At 38.9% G+C, this 20,174-nt stretch overlaps 1 protein-coding gene across 4 annotated transcripts in view; it reads right to left on the bottom strand.

The window, feature by feature from the left end:
• The window catches only part of ARMH4 (armadillo like helical domain containing 4), a 138,832-nt gene that overhangs the window by 95,162 nt on the left and 23,496 nt on the right, over positions 1-20,174 (bottom strand). The window contains exons 5-6 of one of the 4 annotated variants that reach the window (XM_060003433.1): positions 11,381-11,437; positions 10,693-10,825 (exon numbers count right to left, since the gene is read on the bottom strand). The exons of 2 other annotated variants lie outside the window; for them this stretch is intronic. In XM_060003433.1, the coding sequence (XP_059859416.1) occupies positions 11,421-11,437 (17 nt within the window). In that variant the 3' untranslated portion in view covers positions 10,693-10,825; positions 11,381-11,420. Of the gene's footprint in view, positions 1-10,565; positions 10,826-11,380; positions 11,438-20,174 lie in introns of those variants that run through there. One more of the 4 variants, XM_060003432.1, reaches the window with a different exon arrangement.

Genomic DNA, 20,174 nt, shown 5'->3' with positions numbered 1-20,174 from the left:
ACTGTGGTAATCATTTTGCAATATATATATATATATATTGCAAAGTGCAATATATATATATATATATATATATATATAGCAAAATGATTACCGTGTGTGTATGTATGTGTGTGTATCAAATCATCACCTTAAACTTACATATGTTATATGTCAATAAAATCTCCATAAAGCTGGATGGTGGATAGAGAAAAAGTAACAGGGTCAGATTATGGAGAAAACTATCAAGGATCATCAAGACTATTTGACAATTTTGCTGACCTTCCTCCTATAGACAGAAATTTGTCATAGGCTAAAAAGAACACTTTATTATTTTTAAAATGTTATAAATCACTTTTAGTTATGTTTCCTCTCCACAAACCTAAGAGGGTTGTACTAGATGGAATAATTGTGACAATATGATACTGATCCCCTAAGAACCGCAAAGGCGAAGCCAGAGCTCCGAGCCATGGATTTCCAGCTCTCATCATTGAACCATTGTCCTCTGACCCAGCGGTCCCCAACCTTTTTGGCACCAGGGACCGCTTTCGTGGAAGACAATATTTCCACAGACGGCGGGGGTTGAGGGGAGATGGTTCAGGCAGTAATGCGAGTGATGGGGAGTGATGGGGAGCTATGGGGAGCGATGGGGAGCGATGGGAAGCGGTGGGGAGCTATGGGGAGTGATGGGCAGCTATGGGGAGCGATGGGGAGCTATGGGGAACGATGGGGAGCTATGGGGAACGATGGGGAGCGATGGGGAGCGATGGGGAGCTATGGGGAGCGATGGGGAGCGGCAGATGAAGTTTGGCTGGCTCTCCCGCTGCTCACCTCCTGCTGTGCAGCCCAGTTCCTAACAGGCCTCCGACTGGTACTGGTCCATGGCCCTGGAGTTGGGGACCCTTGCTCTGACCACCACCAACCACCAAGGACAACTTCTATTTGGTCCTCAATGTGTTCAGTTAGTTCCTCCTCTTTAAAATATAGAGCTAACTACATGATCCAGCAATCCCACTGCTGAGTACATATCTAAAGGAAATGAAGTCATTGCCCTGAAGGAACATCTGCAGCCCCACATTCACAGCAGCATTATTCACAATAGCCAAGGTATGGAAACAACCTAAGTGGCCATCAATGGATGAATGGATAAAGATGTGGTATATACTTATAAATATTTATATGTATTATGCATATTATATAATTTATATTATACCCATAAATAGGTGTAATATAATATAAGTATATTATAACATAAATGGAATATTATTCAGCCTTTAAAAAAAAAAAGAAATCCTGTCATTCGCAACATGGATGAACCTGGAGGGCATTATGCTAAGTGAAATAAATCAGACAGAGAAAGACAAATACTACATGGTATCACTTATATGTGGAATCAAAAAAAAAAAAAGAAAAGTCTAACTCATAGAAACAAAGAATAGAAAAGTGATTGCCAGGGTCTGCCGTTACAGGTGGAAATAGGGAGAAGTTGGCAAAAGGATACAAACTTTCAGTTATAAGATGAATAAAGTTTGAGGATCTAATGTATAACATGGTGACTACAGCTGAAAACACCATATTGTACAATTGAAATTTGCCATTAGAATAGAATTTAAATGTTCTCACCAAAACTAAAAAAGGTAAATATGTGAGATGATGAATGTGTTAATCTGATGGTGGAAATCCTTTCACAATGTATGTGTATATCAACTCACCAGCGTACACGTTAAATATCTTACAATTTAATTTGTCAATTATACCTCAGTAAAGCTGAGGGGAGGAATACAGAGCTATAAAAATAATGAAAGGGACCTCAAAAGTCATCTTCCTCCATCTTTTTGCATCCTGAGGAGAGGGCAGCATCTATGCAAGTCTACGCAAACAAAATGTTTGCTGCCTTCACAATGGGATTTGGAGGACCTTGCTCAGGTCAACGTGCCTCATGTCTCACAATCTCTCCCACACTCACCCCCCATGGTAAAGCCTTCCTTCTCCTCCCTGCCCTGAAATGCCCGACATGAGATGTCTAACTCCAAGTCAGACAATAAAACTGAGGAATACTCTCTCCAGAAACACATGATTGAGTAATATACAATTATTCAATTGTATATTGAGAAAGGGAAAGGAAGGACCCTGTCTGACGTGTGGGGTGAAAGAGGAAAGTCTTCTCCTTGTCCCAGCAACACTGATCTTCAACACAAAGAACTGTATAAGGTCTACTAGTTGTCACTTTTAATACCTGAGCAAGCCTGGGGAGACAGCTATAGAAAAAGGAAGTTTCAGAAACTGTGCAGAGAAAATAGGAGGGAGACAAGCCTTACAGGAGTGAGAGTTCTCCTTTAGTCTAGCTTTATCCCCTCATTATCTTTTTCTGCCAGGGAATTTTCTTATTTTTTAGCAGGCCACAACCATTTTGTAGCTGTTAAACATCTTTAGTAGAATGTCACCTGTACCCTGCTGCAATTTCCAGTAGAATGTTGACTACTATTACAGATCAGTAACAAAAACAGGTATGATAACCTTTCTAATATTAGCAAAATAAAGTATTTTACAGCAGCTTGGCCCAGAAAGGTGAAAAACTATTGGATAAAGGAAGGACAATCTTGTCCTCTGCTGTATCACCAGTGACTAACCCAGTGCCTGGCAGTCTGTAGCTCTCAGTATTTGTTGAATGAATGGATTGATGGAGGAATGAGCAGTCAGTGAGCTAGATCCAGGTTTTTAACAACTGGATCTACGGAAACACACAATAGCATTTAATAAGCAATTAGTAACACATTCCTCTGAGTAATCTTGCGACAAGCACAAAGGCAACATATCAAATGGACAGGTACAAAACAACCCAGAGTTGTATGCATGCTTCTTCCACTAATAAAAACTAAAGAGAAAGTCATCTGTATTTAGCCAGTCTTTCCATAGTTGCATCTAAGAGAAATAATAATGTTATGAACACCTCTGAACATAAAGGACAATCACATGAAATAATCATTCAGCAAATAAAACTGTGCCAAAAACAATAACAGGATCCCCGACTCAAAGAACTGAAACTAAACGAAGAACTCATTCAAATAACACTACCAGGTTATATGTTAAAGGCTATAGGGTAATGCTTTCTGAATTTTGTAATTTGGGGTTAAGATAAACCCAAATTTTATTTTCATTTATCTGAATCCCAAATAAGCATGTGGATCATAAACATAAAACACACACGCACAATTATTCCATACAAAGATAGCACAGAAAAAGAAAAAATGAACCTTTAAAAATGCTCTTGGTTTACCATTTATAACAGATACACCTCATATATCAACATCTGGCAACAGTGATCAGAGACTGAAGTTATATTTGTCCTGAGAATCCCTAAAGAACACTGCAACCCAGGAAGGGAAGGTTCAGAGAGTTCAGCCTAAGAAGTTTCTTCTAGTCATGTCCCCTGGAATGGAAATTGCATCCTCATAACTGATGCTTCTTCTTCCCAGGTTGACTGGACACCGATTACTTCATAAAACCAAACAATAACGCTGATGCTAACAGCAATCAAAGGGGCAGTCATGATGGTTTCCGAGTAACCACCTCCCATGAGAGGCAAAATCCTCCCACCACTTCGCACTGCTCTCACTCCCAAACACCTGACACGGATTACATAAAATCCCCTGGTCACTCGTGCTGAACCAGCATCTGCTCAAGGCATCCCACTGAATTCAGGATGCACAGTCAGGCAATGACTAAAGCTACTTGCCGTGGAGTTAACGGATTTTTCCGTAGTACTCTTACCAAGATCAAGTCACTGGCTGGCATGTCCAATGTCAAGAATTCTGACACCTAACAATAGTGAGAAAACCGACTTAGGTGTCAGCCAAAGTACATACACAGGTGTTTGGACATAGGCAGCTCAGCCTGCAACAGGGTCTAGAACATGGTTTGATTTCTGATTGATGGGCTTGAGGTGAACTGAAACAGTTAAAATTAAAACCGTAAACCATTAAATAGAGATGCCAAGTTACGTGCCACATGGCCAAGAGATGCTTGATCATATTAAGTAGTGTGGCAACAGCTCAAACAGAGAAATGGCCTGTTGCAAGTGGCAGGAAGAAAAAAAATATATGTCTAGACAGTATCATCTCTAAGTCAATTTCATGTGTCTGGCCACTCTCTGACAGAATCTCTTCACAGCTGTTTCATAACCCATAACAGTACCTTGTACTTACATGGGGCTTTTCTTCTGAGGAAGTCAAAATGCTTTGCAGGCATTATTCTCCAAATGTACACAGCTGGCTAAGGAGAGCAAGTTTTATAAGCTCTGTATTACTTACAGCCTACTTCGCTGGTAATATAACTGCCTCGGGTGCTCAAATATCACAGCAGAGCCTCAAATGGGTTTGTTAAACCCCAAATTTTGACTCTCTAGGTCAGGCCTGTTTTCTTTATTTACTGCAAACGTTTCTGCCTAAGGTTACCAAAACCAAGAGTTTTCATTTTGTTCGGGACCAGGGCCATGATCTTCCCAACAAAATCAATAGAAGATATGGGAGAAAGCTTGCCCTGTGGTCTGGGCCCGAGTAATCTGGTTCTGCTACAAAGTCCAGTTACCATTTAATAGGCAGTTCCCACCAAAGATGCTCAGTTTCTCTCAATCCATTTTTATCACAGTTTAGACATTTTAAGATTTCCAGAAGATAGAGACATAGCTAGCATTCCTAGAGTATTGCTAATGAGTCCAAGGGGAACCCTTGGTTGAGAATACGTCATCCCCACAATATGAGTAGGAAGGACCCCACCTGTAACACTTGTTCCCCAACATGACCTCTCTATCCTTGACTTATAGGGAGAACAGGCTCCTGCCTGTACTTTCTGTCTCTTTAGAATAGCAATGATTAATTTGAATCCTTGTCTTTGCCTATTTATTCATTAGGTTTCAGGGTCAAACCTCTCTTTTTCTTTCCTTTACCAAGTTTAAAATTAAATCTAAGGTACACAAATTAGGACACGTGAAGAAGAGGAAAGATACCATGAAAAGAAAGAGAGTGAATTCTCTGGGAAGAGGCTAAGCATGAGTCTTTCTCCCATTTCCCCTGTAAATGGAACGGCTGTGACACATCCAAGTGGCAGACTTTTAAAAGAAGAAACACTTGTTGGCAAGTGTTTTCCTGGGAACCCCTATACAATATAATCAAGAGCCACTGTAGCAAAATGGTTTCACACATAAAGAGCGACTGAAGTACTAGGGATGGTACTGCCTTAATTTTCCAGATTTATTTTTAACTTTGGCTTCAAATCGGATGCAAAACTTAAAGGCCAGAGAAAAAAAAAGTAAACTTGTTTTGAGGAGATGAAGCAATTCTCCAGCAGATGGCTCCCTGAGATCGAAAGGGATTGAGAAACCCCAGAAACTACTGAAATAATGACCAAAAAATTCAGCAGCTTACAATGTTAAATTTCATTACATTTCTTAAATCTTAAATATTTCTGCCAACTAAGTGCTTCTACATTTTTATCATGTAATATTAGATATATACAAGAGAATATGTATATAATATTTCTGTTATTAAGCATAATAATGAAATCACCTCCAGAGAACTCATCATTCAGCTAAAGAACTGGAAATATTACTACTGTGGCATCTGTTTGCATACTCCTCTATCATCTTAACCACCTACTTCCCCTGAACACCATAAAAAATTACTGAATGATGAGTCACCTTGCTGTACAGCTGAAACATTGTAAATCAACTATACTTCAATTAGAAGCATGTAATGGGGAAAAAATTACTGAATGTTATATTCTGGGACTTTTTTTCCACTCAAAATTATGACTGTAGGTTTCACACATCTAACAAAACACTGGTTTGTTAATTTCACCAATTTATGGTATTCCATTTTGTAAGCATGTCACAATTCATTTATTTAGCTTCATGTGAATAAACTTTTGGGTTATTTAGTTGTTGCCAATTTTTTTGCTGTTATGCATAGTACTGTTATGAACATTCATATATGATCTCTAATGGATCTATTCACTGGTTTCTCTAAGGCATATTCCTAAAAGTGGACTCGCTCAGTCAAAAGGAATAGAGGTGTTGAACATGATAAATGATGTCTAGATAGATTTCCTTAGCTCCACATCCTCACCAACCTTTGCTACTGTCAAACTTTTTCTTTTCAATCTAGTGTGTATAAAATGATGGGTCAGGGCTTCCCAGGTGGCGCAGTGGTTGAGAGTCCACCTGCCGATGCAGGGGACACGGGTTCGTGCCCCGGTCCGGGAAGATCCCACATGCCGCGGAGCGGCTGGGCCCGTGAGCCATGGCCGCTGAGCCTGCGCGTCCGGAGCCTGTGCTCCGCAACGGGAGAGGCCACAACAGTGAGAGGCCCGCGTACCAAAAAAAAAAAAAAAAAAAATCAATCAGTATAGTGTAAAGCAACTACATGCCAACAATAAAAAAAAATCAATTAGTATAATTCACCGTATTAACAGAAAAACCATATCATCATCTCAATTCCAAAACACAGATTCGGAAAAACCATTTGACAAAATCCAATATCCATTAATGACCAAAAAACAAAACAAAACGAAAAAGTTTCAGCCAACTAGAAAAAGGCAGAAACTTTCTCAATCTGAAAGAGGACATCTATAAAAATCCCAGAGCTAACACCATATTTGGTTCCCTTGTATTTACTGTCATTATTGATATATTTGAATTTGTTCCTTTATTTGTTCCCACTTTTTCTATTCTTTTCCTTCTTGTTGTCTCACTTGCTGTCTCTTGGTGCTACTCTCTCTATAATGTCTTCAAACTGATCTTCCTGTTCACTAACTCTCTCTTATTGCATATTTAACCATTTAATTATCAAAGGTTTTTCCCCAACAATTCTATTTTTATTTCTAAATGCTTTATTTGGTTCCTTTTTTTTTCATATTTGGCTGCATTGGGTCTTCGTTGCTGCCCACAGGCTTTCTCTAGTTGTGGTGAGAGGGGGCTACTCTTCGTTGTGGTGCTCGGGCTTCTCGTTGCTGTGGCTTCTCTCATTGCCAAGCGCGTGCTTCAGTAGTTGTGGTGCATGGGCTTAGTTGCTCCGCGGCATGTGGGATCTTCCCGGACCAGGGCTCAAACCCATGTGCCCTGCATTGGCAGGCGGATTCTTAACCACTGTGACATGAGGGAAGCCCTATTTGGTTCTTTTAAAAAATCTGCTGCGTCATTTTTGTTAGTTTCTTATTACTTGCTCATTTTTGTGATTTCATCTTTTCTTTCCTTCAACCTTTTATGCCATGGTTATTTTATATTCCACTCTGATCATTTTAGTATCTAAGGTCCTGGATAAAGAGGATGCCAATCAACTGTTTGACTTTTCTGCTGACTCTCAATCATGGCTGTTTGTTTTCTTGTTAGTTTATTGACCTTTTATTATGAGACCCTATTTGCCTGATTTTAATCTGTGGGTAAACTATGCATCTCTATTGGGCATGCTCTTTTCCAGAGAGCATTTACATCTGTTTTGTAGGGAGTCAGGGTGTGATATAAACCTGGAACTACTGTATTCCCCTTCTAAAGACTTAATGTGGAAATTTCAATCTGGGTCCCTCTTCTTGCTACAAGTCCAAATGTAGACTCCTAATATTACTACTGTCCTAGAGTGCCTTTACCTTTCCAATTTGTTTTCTCCTTACAGCTCACTTGTTGGGTTTCAGCTCACTTTGGGATGGATTGAGCTAAAAAGTACAGTCTTTGAAGATTTTTCTGACTGCTTGCAATTTCATTAATGTACTAAAGCATGTGTTTCACCCAAGATCTAGGCATTTCGCTATGGTTGGGTCTGTCAGAGTCTTCATCAGAAGCTGAAATCCAAACAATGAGCCTTCCAAAAGCAACCATATCATCTACATTTGTCCAATAAGTTGAGTGAGAGCGCTTATTGGCTTTTCAAACACCATTTTCAAATTCCAAATTTCAAACACTCATAAGAGCATCTGTAATCTGGGGTGCATTTTTAAATTAGATAAAATTTCAAATGTTATTGTCTATTAAATATTCTGCTTTAAACATTTGTTTCTTTAATTCTCTCTTTTCAAAATCTCCTCACAGTGATTTTTTAAAACCTCCTATATTAATCTATACAAATTTCTCCAAAACATTTTACTAAAGTTCAAACTTCCCAATAACTCTATAATAGTAAATATAATCATTAGAAACTTCCTCCATTCTATCCTTAACAATATTCAAAAGGTACATACGTGAGAAAATTTAAAAGCTTGAGACAAGATAATCTGCACACTTCGAACACCCCTTGAAAGATATTTTAGATTCAACCCACATTTCAGATAGATGTTTAAAATTTTTGTTTAATTTAATATTACTTTCTTTAAATTAGAGGATTCTGCTCTTGATAATGTAATCTCCTATATCTTGTTAGCAAGCTAAAAATATCAGTCTACATAACTAACCTCACATTTACTGGTCATTACATAATCCCTTTTCAGCCTTGACCTCATATAATTGGTGTTCTCCATTATCTTCTATAAATCCTGCCCCAAATTAAACTGAGTTATCTTGATAGAAAGAGCCCTAGAGCAATAATTATAAGTTCTCAAGTCTAGCTCCTGTTCATTAAACAACTCACTTTGGATTCAGATGACAGACTCTTATGTATTTCCCTTTGGAAAATGAGACTACAGCAATATTGCTCTATTTCTCAAGGGTGCTGTAAAGAGAAACATAAAAGCTTTATTATTATTGTATCTATAAATTCTGAGCCATCCAGAATAAAGCCTTTCTCTGCAGTAACTTAGTAGTCTTAAAGGAATATTTGCTTTAAGCAAACATAGGCAAAACTTGTGTTTAAGAATCCACATACACTCAAAAGATAAATCATGGGTTGGTTAGGCTGATTATTGATTTTGCAAAAAATACCTATGAAAGTAGATATCCCCTTTAAAACATGACTCAAGTAATTCAAAATGAGGTTACGTATTAATTAGCGGAAATGTGTTTTATCATACCTGTGTATATTCTTGAAACCAGAGATCCTGTCTTATTCTTCTTTGTGCCTTACCCCCCCAGGATCAAGCATTGTGCTTTGCAAAAAATAAGCCCTCAATATATGGTGACTGAACAGAAATAAACTGAACAGAACTTTAATTCATTATCTTCCTCCTCAAAATAAGTAGTAATGCCTTTATAGGACTCCAATATAATTTTTATTAATTTATATTATGTATTCACTTCAAATGAGTATAAGATCAACTTTTTAAGGAAAATCCACCTACATGCTTCTGTCACCCTGGGGAGAGGGGTGGCCCACGGCGGGAAATGATCTTTGTACAAATTAACTCCAATAATGTTTCTAGAGAAGGATCTCCCTCCTCCCCCCTTACCTTTTCTTCCTTCCCTCTCACTCTGGCTTCTCAAAGTGGGTTTAAAGAATCATTTAAGTTTACTGAGTTGCCTTACCTGACTAAGTGCAGGTATCAGTATGGATTCCAATAAGAAGGAAATGAAATAATGTTCAACCCCACAGTGGGATGCAAGAAATCTAAGCAAATTCCTACCAGAAATAGATTTCTAGCAGAAGGTAGTTGGGAGCCACTGCTTTGTTCACATAAAAAGTGCTCAACTTCAGGCCCAAAATAAGCACTGGATTTAAAACAATAACAAGTAGAGCGAGTCAAATCAAAACACATCAATTAAAGAAGATAATGGTCCTAAAACCATCCACTACATCGCTGATCATCACTTGCCCAACACCTGGTACCTACAGACACTAGGGACACAAGGACAGAAAGCTCTGACCCTGCCCTTAAAGAGGTTCGGAGAATTCAGTTAAGAGCACAAACTGATGATCAATGGCTGGGAAGACAGATTCATTTCGGTTGTGATACTAATAAAAATGAAATAGGATAGGTAAACACTAGAACTGATTTCTGACACTTTAAAAAATCAGAATATTTCATATAAAAATGGGAATTTTCAGCTTACCTCGGAAGAAATCTGAGATCTAGCATCACTGAACTCACATTCTCCTCCTCGCAACCATATCTGGATCTGTCTGAATCAGAGGGAGTGTGTGCTCTCTCCTGAAACACACCACTCCCTACTGCCTTAGGCACCTTCCTCTTTGCTCACTTACACTATCTGCCTGGCCCCTGACCCATTGGTTGCATGCAGAGGATGTGAATATTTCACTATAACAATGAATACATAATAATACTTGATCACAATACATAATTTTAATTGATAAATGATATTAAAAGTTCATATTTATTATGTATTTACTCTATGTCATGCATTATTTACTATACACAAGCTCTCATTTTACTTCATAATAGGAGACAGGAACACCAATATCTCTGCTTTACACAGATGGAAAAACTGAAGCCTAAAGAAATTAAATAGTTTGGTCAATATCACAGAGCTTATTCATGATGAAGCTAACACTTAAACTCAGGCATGTCCATTTGAGACCATAACCACAGCTATTTTTTTACTGTACTACTCATCAATGCAGGCTGGGTGGTCTGAGAAGCTTCATAAAGAAGAGATATACAGAAGACCAAAAAGCACATGAAAAGATGCTCAACGTCGCTACTTATTAGAGAAATGCAAATCAAAACTACAATGAGGTATCACCTCACACCGGTCAGAATGGCCATCATCAAAAAGTCTACAAATAGGGCTTCCCTGGTGGCGCAGTGGTTGAGAGTCCGCCTGCCGATGCGGGGGACACGGGTTCGTGCCCCGGTCTGGGAGGATCCCACATGCCGCAGAGCAGCTGGGCCCGTGAGCCATGGCCACTGAGCCTGCGTGTCTGGAGCCTGTACTCCACAATGGGAGAGGCCACAACAGTGAGAGGCCCACGTACTGCAAGAAAGAAAAAAACAAACAAAAAACTAAAAATAGAGCTACTATATGATCCAGCTACCCCACTCCTGGGCATACATCCAGAGAAAACCATAATTTGGAAAGATACATGCACCTCAGTGTTCACTGCAGCACTATTTACAAGAGCCAAGACACGGAAGCAACCTAAATGTCCATAGACAGATGAATGAATAAAGAAGATGTGATATATATATATATACATACATACAATGGAATATCACTCAGCCATAAAAAAAGAATGAAATAATGCCATTTGCGGCAACATGGATGGACCTAGAGATTATCATACTAAGTGAAGTAAATCAGAGAAAAACTAATATCATATGATATCACTTATATGTGGAATCTTAAAAAATGATACCAAAAAATGATACAAATGAACTTATTTACAAAACAGAAACAAACACATAGATTTAGAAAACAAACATATGGTTACCAAAGGGGAAAGGTTGGGGGGAGGGATAAATTAGGAGTTTGGGATTAGATTAACATATACACACTCTATATATAAATAGATAACCAACAAGGACCTACTGTATAGCACAGAGAGCTCTACTCGGTACTCTGCAATAACCTATATGGCAAAAGAGTCTGAAAAAGAATAGATATATGTATAACTGAAACACTTTGCTGTACACCTGAAAGTAAAACAACATTGTAAATCAACTATACTCCAATATAAAACAGAAAGAAGGAAGGAAGGAAGGAAGGAAGGAAGGAAGGAAAGAAAGAAAGAAAGAAAGAAAGAAAGAAAGAAAGAAAGAAAGAAAGAAAGAAAGAAAGAAAAGGAAAGAAAGACGACTTTGAGCTGAATGGTTTCTGTCTCTCCTTCCTGTCCTCTTTTAACTTTAACTTCATAGCCCCTGTTTATAGAGTAGCATAGCACTGAATATTATTTGCTATAGAATATGACAGAATGACTCTATATAGGTATATTTCTTGTATAGTGAGAACAATGTGATATTGCCCAGACATGAATCATGACAGGCTTTTAACAGAGACGGGATTTCCTCTAAAGAGTGGGATGTACATGGTGTCAATCATGACGGCTATCTGGCTGTCAGTTGCCTAGGGATTGGAGGTGTGTCCTTCAACCTGGAAAGCAGGACAGACAATATGTAAGTGGAGTTGGGGATTCCCTACTTGGCGGTGGGCCCTAGAGGAAATTTACATCTTTGTCTTGGCTATTCCACATGGGGGCAGGGATGGGAAGGAGAAAATAAGTTATCCTCAGAACAGGAAACAAGCCAAGAGTTGTGAAGCCAGAAAGCCTAGCAAGGTGCCTGAAAAACTGTTCCAGAGCTTTGGGTACCAAATATTAAAAACCTTCTCAGACCATGGAATGAGTCGAGGCCTGGGAGCCCTGGAAGCTCCTTAGCTAAGGTACGATCAGAGAGAAATGTGTACCTCATAAGCCTAATTCATTTTGTTTCTTTTATTTTCTTGGTTCATTTGCTTTGTGTTCCCTTAGGTTGGAGCCAAGTATATTTTAAGTTTCTACTAATTTTAGTTGAAACAAATGAGAGGGTTTTCATCTATGCTTGAGCTGGAGTTTTAACAGGAAGTAGGGCTCCTCAGAGAGCACGTGAGGCAGATACCTTGAGAAAACCCAGAGGGAGCAATGTTGGGCCCCCACTGCGCAGCATGCAGGATCTTAGTTCCCCAACCCGTGTCCCCTGCCGTGGAAGCCCTGAGTCTTAACACTGGACTGCCAGGGAAGTCCCTCTTTATATTGTTTTTATAGAAGAAGTTTCCACAGAATATTTTGTCTGGAGATATCAAACAATTAGAAGGGGACTTCCCTGGTGGTGCAGTGGTTAAGAATTTGCCTGCCAGTGCAGGGGACACGGGTTTGATCCCTGGTCTGGGAAGACCCCAAATGCCACGAAGCAACTAAGCCCGTGCGCCACAACTACTGAGCCTGTGCTCTACAACCCTCGAGCCACAACTACTGAGCCCAAGTGCCGCAACTACTGAAGCCCGTGCACCTAGAGCCTGTGCTCCGCAACAAGAGAAGTCACCGCGATGAGAAGCCCACGCACTGCAGCAAAGAGTACCCCCACTCACCACAACTAGAGAAAGCCTGTGCACAGCACCGAAGACTCAACACAGCCAAAATAAATAAATTAATTAATTAATTAAAAAAAATAAGGAGGTAGAATGGCTAAAGAAGTAGAAACACAGGTAAATGTAGGCAGAATCAATGTAACTCTTTCAAGACAAATTTAATATTTCCAAGTGTGAACACTTTTAAAATCTTGTAAGGCCATTCAAATTGATGCATTATATTTTTCTTCTAATCTTTTCCTTTGGGGATATGTATGCATTTTAATAATAAAAGGTAGTCTGATGCCAAAACAATTGCATGGTATGAACACAGCCTGATAAAGTGCAGTTGGTAATATTCTTACATTATTTTATACATTGTTAAGGTTTTTAATTATTTGTACTCCGATGCAATAAAATTCTCAATGATTATACCAGTAAAAGGATAGTTATGTCTAGCCTCATATTGAAAAATCATGTTTGAAAAATCATGCTTTTAAAAATGCCTTGAGGGGCTTCCATGGTGGCGCAGTGGTTAAGAATCCGCCTGCCAATGCAGGAGACATGGGTTTGAGCCCTGGTTCCGGAAGATCCCACATGCCGCGGAGCAACTAAGCCCGTGCACCACAACTACTGAGCCCGCGTGCCACAACTACTGAAGCCTGCACGCCTACAGCCCGTGCTCCACAACAAGAGAAGCCACAGCAACGAGAAGCCCATGCAAGGGAGAGTAGCCCCCACTCGCCACAACTAGAGAAAGCCTGCGCACAGCAACAGAGACCCAATGCAGCCAAAAATAAATAAATAAAATGAATAAATTTATTTTTTTTAATGCCTTGGTTTTCTGCAAACATCTAAAATGTCTTTGAAATCTCCACATCCTATTGTGCAGTTGCAAGCTGCATGCTTGCTTTGACAACTGCAAAAACCACCACACATGGAAAGCCCTGCTTGGACCACTCCTCACAGGGATTGTCAGTCCTGGAGTATGAGCCCAGACGAAACACTCAGAACCAATCATCTTGCCTAGGATTCTGAACAATCCCCTCAAGAGAAACCTGGTACAGTTTCCTATAAATCATATATTTGTTTGGCCTGAGGCTGAGCACCTGGCTGTTGCATCTAAAAACTATTCTTAAGAAATAATTTACCTCAGTAATAATGTAGTGGGACTTCCCTGGCAGCACAGTGGTTAAGAATCCACCTGCCAATGCAGGGGACACGGGTTTGATCCCTGGTCTGGGAATATCCCACATGCCGCAGAGCAACTAAGCCCATGCACCACAACTACTGAGCCTGTGCTCTAGAGCCCGCAAGCCACAACTACTGAGCCCACGTGCCACAACTACTAAAGCCCACGCACCTAGAGCCCGTGCTCCCCAACAAGAGAAGCCACCGCAATGAGAAGCCCGTGCACTGTAACGAAGAGTAGCCCCTGCTCGCCACAACTAGAGAAAGCCTGTGCACAGCAACGAAGACTCAACGCTGCCAAAAATAAATAAATAAATTTATTTAAAATAATAATAATAATGTAGTACCTCTGCATGGTGATGTACGGTAACTAGGCTTATTATGGTGATAATTCTGAAATGTATAGAAATATCACATCCCTATGTTGTGCACTAGGAACTAACCTAGCCGGTCAATTATACTTCAAAAAGAAATGAACAAACAAACTCATAGAAAAACAGATCAGATTTGCGGTTACCAGAGGAGGAGGGTAAGAGGATAGAAAACTGGATGAAGGCTGACAAAAGATGCAAACTTCCAGTTATAAGATAAGTAAGTAGTAAGGATGTAATGTACAATATAATTAATATAATTAGCACTGCTGGATGTTATACATGGAAGTTGTTAAGAGAGTAAATCCCAAGAGTTCTCGTCACAAGGAAAAAAAATTTTTTCTTTTATTTTGTATCTACGTAAGATGATGGATGCCCACTAAACTTATCGTGGTAATCATTTCATGGTATATGTAAGTCAAATCATCATCCTGTACACCTTAAGTTTACAGAGTTCTGTATGTCAATGATATCCCAATAAAACTGGAAGAATAAAAAAGAAAGAATTCATCTAACCAAAAAGCTAAAATTGTAGAAACATGCTTGATCACATGCCTATAAAATAATTGAATGGTAGTGTGGTATGTATGATACCTAAAGGATGATTCACCAACCTTTAAAATGTTTTCCATATTTCTCGATATCCTATGACTTATTTTTTTATAAATATCAAAAGAACAACACACACACACATACGACTCCCAAGAAGGGGCTCCCCTGGTGGGGCAGTGGTTAGGAATCGCCTGCCAATGTAGGGCACATGGGTTCAAGCCCTGGTCTGGGAAGATCCCACATGTCACGGAGCAAATAGACCTGTGCACCACAACTACCGAGCCTGCGCTCTAGAGCCCGTGGGCCACAACTACTGAGCCCACGTGCCACAACTACTGGGCCCATGCACCTAGAGCCCGTGCTTCACAACAAGAGAAGCCACCGCAATGAGAAGCTCGAGCACCGCAGTGAAGAGTGCAACTAGAGAAAGCCCATGCGTAGCAATGAAGACCCAATGCAGCCAAAAATAAATAAATTAAATAAATAAATTTATCAAAAAAAAAGACTCCCCAGCATAAATATCAATTTTTTATTTCTCTAAGCTGGGGCTAAGTTCTCTCTCCTATCTCTCACAGTCCTTTTTCTGTAATTGTTTTGTGATACTTTCCCACCTTCTACCTTGTGTGTCTGTTATTTATGTATTTATCATAACTTCTACTAAAATTTACACAAGATCTACTCTCACTTCTTTTTGTTATCTGAATGACCAAATACTTGCTAAGTGTACACATAAATGAATGAATAAACAAAACCACTGAATATGTACAAAGCTAAATCCTTTTGTCATCATGAGCCGTTATATAAAATTTCCTAAGTGTCTAAGAGTGAGCTTTACTAAGCAGTGTAACTTTCTGGTGCTGGGCAACAAAGATGCAGGAAAAAAAATGGGAAGAATCGACTCTATAACAATGCTTACTTAATTGTGACCACACCAATAAATAAATTCCCTATGATAAGAAAGCACACCAGAAAACTTAGAGTGAATGTCAGTTATCTTTCTTCAACAGCAGAATTTGTAGCAAAGCTTTATGGTAATACATCATAATATTGATTCTAAATATTCTTTGAAATACCACTGGCTATGTGAGCATTAGCAACAGACATGTGATGACCACTCCGAGAGCTGAGTAATTTACTGTACTAGCCTATAGAACATACAGGTACTTAAGAACAGAGACCTATCATAAATGCCAGAGAAAGTATGATGATTTCAGGACAAGCCAACAAAGTGACTTACCATAAGGGGTAATCAATGACTGAAATCATTGCCTCTGTTATTGATGCAAAATTAAATCCAAAGCATTTTCAAGAACAAAAGCCAAAACTTGTATCCATTCTTAACATACTCAGAGTAAAAATTAGAGTGAACATCCTTAACTTCATACTACAGTATCATAAGTAACAGCGGACAGTTCAAATTTCCAACACTCTACTGGATCTTTAATATTATGTCCACATAGCAGCTCCCAAAGGTAAGTCACATAAACTTGGCTTCATAAACATGGACTTGAGATGAGATCTTTGACTACACTTTCTCATTCATCCATTCTAGCTGCCTCCTGAGTTGAAACATTATACGAGAATTGAGAAAATAATAAGAAAATATTCTCTGAAAAGGAGTGCATATTGGGAAGACAAAAAAAATTGATTTTGTGAATTAAAGTGCAGTTGAAGAGCAAACACTTCTCTCATAAAAATTACATGGGCTCTTAAGAATCCTCAATGGAACTATTGAAGAAAAATATCTGAGGCTTCTCCACAAAGCCACTTAAAGAATGCATTTCCCAATTCATTTCTGATTGACCAATAAGAGATAGAAACTAAGCACCTTTTTTTCAGTACCAATTAGGAGATCACACAGCCAAAAAATATCACTCAGTCATCTGAACAAAGGCATACTTTTCAAACACGGCTTTCTCCTGAAATCCCTATCTATTGAAATTCCTGTTATTGTAGAGAGAATCCTAGAACAGAGACAGAACTGAGAATTCCAGATAAGAAAGGAGAGATAATATCACTGTCTTTCAGCAGAGGAAATTAAGAGATGCTGAAAATGTATATAGGACATGCTCTCAGAGGACTGTGGAAAAAACATCCATGAAATTAAACACACAGATGTGCACACACACACACTCACGAAGGGAGGAAAATTGATGTCACTGAAATAGATTAAACAACAAATGACAGAAAAATGACAGCCTTCTGCCCCATGTGTGCTACCTCGCTGGGAAAAGATGTCAAAAATACAATCTTTCAAAACCTAAATATAAGGACATCCAAAATGGTCTTCGAAAAACAAGGACAAAACGGTCAGAAAAGAGAAAATTGAAGTCAAATGATATATTTGGTCTTATTTTTTTTAAAAATCAAGATATTAAAAAAATTAAACATGACTTTCCTGTTGGATACTAAGAATTTAAAACCTCTTTATATGTTAAAAAGGTAATATGCTATATGTTTATATATAACGTGTCATATGTAAAAAAAAAAAAAAAAGGTAATTCCCAGGCATGTCAATAACCCTGTAATAAACAGGCACTTTGAAACAGATGAGGAAATGGGAGTTGTCTGGAATAACGGCACGGGATTTTACAGCCCCACCACTCAGTCTATTATGCCTATAGAAACACATTAAATAGGACCAGTCAGATCGAGAATTCACATTCTCCAGATCAAGGACACTAGTGTTTCTTCTTGTCTTGCAGAAAAGCAATACATTAACCCAGGCTCATCTTGAGAGAGCCCAAGCAAATTCACCCTGTTCCCAAGTCTGTCCGGTCAGCACCATGGGGAGCACCAAGTGGTTTCCCACCTCTCACAGCTGGAAGGCCCGGCTATTGACTTCCAAACTTTAAGGGAGAAAGTGCTGGGGATGTGAAGAAGGATTACCAACACCTTAATCACAAGATCTGAGACACCTCCGTTTTTGTTCTCTTACCTCCCACACATTCTTAGGAACCTAGTACCTGGTACAAAGAGACCCACAGTAGATTTTTTTTTCTGAGTATTGAACTGTTAAAGCCATAACCTTCCACCCTACAGAATTATTGCTACAATGTTACAGCACAGATGAATTTCCATCTTCTGTGGAAATATAGGAAAGGCAGAAATAAGTCTGATTTGTTTAGAGTAAATAGATATCTTCATTTGGACTTCTAAAATTCACAAAGCAGAATTACATTCAGTAAGAAATATCGAAGGCCTTAGTCCATTTGATATTAGTGTTAAAATATTTTAAAGACAGTTAGCCCAAATGAAAGAACTCCAAGTAAGTTTTCATAAGCAATCAGAAATTTTAAGTTGCCGTTTTGGAGCAGAGGAAGATATTAACATTCAACCAAAAAGGACATCAACCTAAACAAAGATCATGTCCAAAAATAAGATTATGCAACACTGTTAATCAACTATACTGCAATAACAATTAATTTAAAAAGAACAAAAATTAGCTTATGTACATATATATGTACCTGTATATATATACACATATATACATATACATGTACTTTGCCATTACCCAATTTTTGAATTAAAAGTTAGAACACTTTGTCATGTTTATATTTCAAAGATGCTGAATACAGCCCTAGTAGAGTTATGCCTGAGATAAGTATAATGCATTTTTTATCATCCTCAAAGCATTTATTCCCTAAAAAAAAAAAAAATACAGACAAGTAAAGTGTATCAGGCAAGGCGACAGATAAACCATTATCCCTTCAAAAATCAAACTGCATTTTTGCTGACAAGGTAAAAGGCGTACTGAAATAGGCACAAGGCAGTACGCACTTATAGAAGCAGGCTTTCTTCAATGCCTGAGAAATATAAACCACACCAAACTTCTCCCACTCTACCAATGCACATCTCTCAAGTGGGCGTTCCGGAGGCAGAGCAAGTCTGCCTTCAGAGCCAGCTGGAAAACTCCTCAGAAGCAGACCTCCTATTACAAGTTGAATTGTGTTCCCCCAGAAAATATGTTTAAGTCCTAAACCACAGAACTTGTGAATCTGACCTTATTTGGAAATAGAGTTCCGGCAGATGTAATCAAGCTCAGATGTAATTATCGGGGTGTGTCCTAATCCAATGGCTGATGTCCTCATAAGACAAGGGAAATTTGGGCACAGAGACACAAAGAGGGAAGAGGTGAAGATGGAGGCAGAGACTGCAGTGATGCTGCCACAAGCCAAGGAATGCCTGAGGCACCAGAAGCTGGAAGAGGCAAGGGACGATCCTCAATCAGAGGCTTTGCAGGGAGCACAGCCCAGCCTACAACTTGATTTCAGACTTCTAGGCTCTAAAATTGCAAGAGAACAAATGTCTGCTGTTTTAAATCACCCAGTTTGTGAGACTTTGTTATGGCAGCCCTAGAAAACTAATACACTCCCTTAGTCATTATGTTGTAGAGACATGAAGGAGAAGACAACAAGACAGGGTACCACGGAGATACAAATTTTAGGCTCATCTGGGACATTGACTATCCCTTAAAGAATAAACATTCAGAAATTTCCACAAAGGTTCTTGCTCCTTAGGTGTGTGGTGTCTAAAAGGGGCAGGTCTCTTGTCCATATCTCACTGAGACAAATACCCTATTCTCTGGAGAACTGACATTTATCAACACATCAGACACAGAGATTCAAACTTGAAAGGTAGATAACTTGACATCACACAACCTCGTTCTAAGTAAGAATAAACTATCTTCCCCTGGGTCCAATGCTATGGAAGAATTAAAATGTTTCATCCAGTCAAAGCCTCAGGCTGCACTTACATTCCTGGACAAAGTGGAAAAACATGCACTGAAAATGGAGGCCTCCAATACATCCAGGAATCTATCGATTTATCGATTTAAATAAGTGTAGTCACTCCTGCTTTAAGAGGACTAGACAGACCAGCATAAAACTAATTGCGACATTATTAACATATACTAATCAAATATAAATTGTACTCCCTGGTATTTAGGAGAAGAGGTGTGCTCATTCAAAATCTTGTCTTAAGCCCAACAACATAGCAGAAAGAATATTTTTAAACCAAAAATGTCTTTTCATAAGCCTTGACAAGGATCATAACTTCGATCAAAACTGACAAAATATATTCTCAAAAAGAAGCTGGAATTGAGCTGTGTAGAAGAAAAGCACTAAAACTCTAGGACATCTTAGGCAAGTTAAGAAAATTCTCACACA

The sequence above is a fragment of the Delphinus delphis genome, chromosome 2 (genome assembly GCF_949987515.2).
Source record: "Delphinus delphis chromosome 2, mDelDel1.2, whole genome shotgun sequence".
NCBI lineage: Eukaryota > Metazoa > Chordata > Mammalia > Artiodactyla > Delphinidae > Delphinus > Delphinus delphis.
This window is presented reverse-complemented; position numbering and strand designations above follow the sequence as displayed.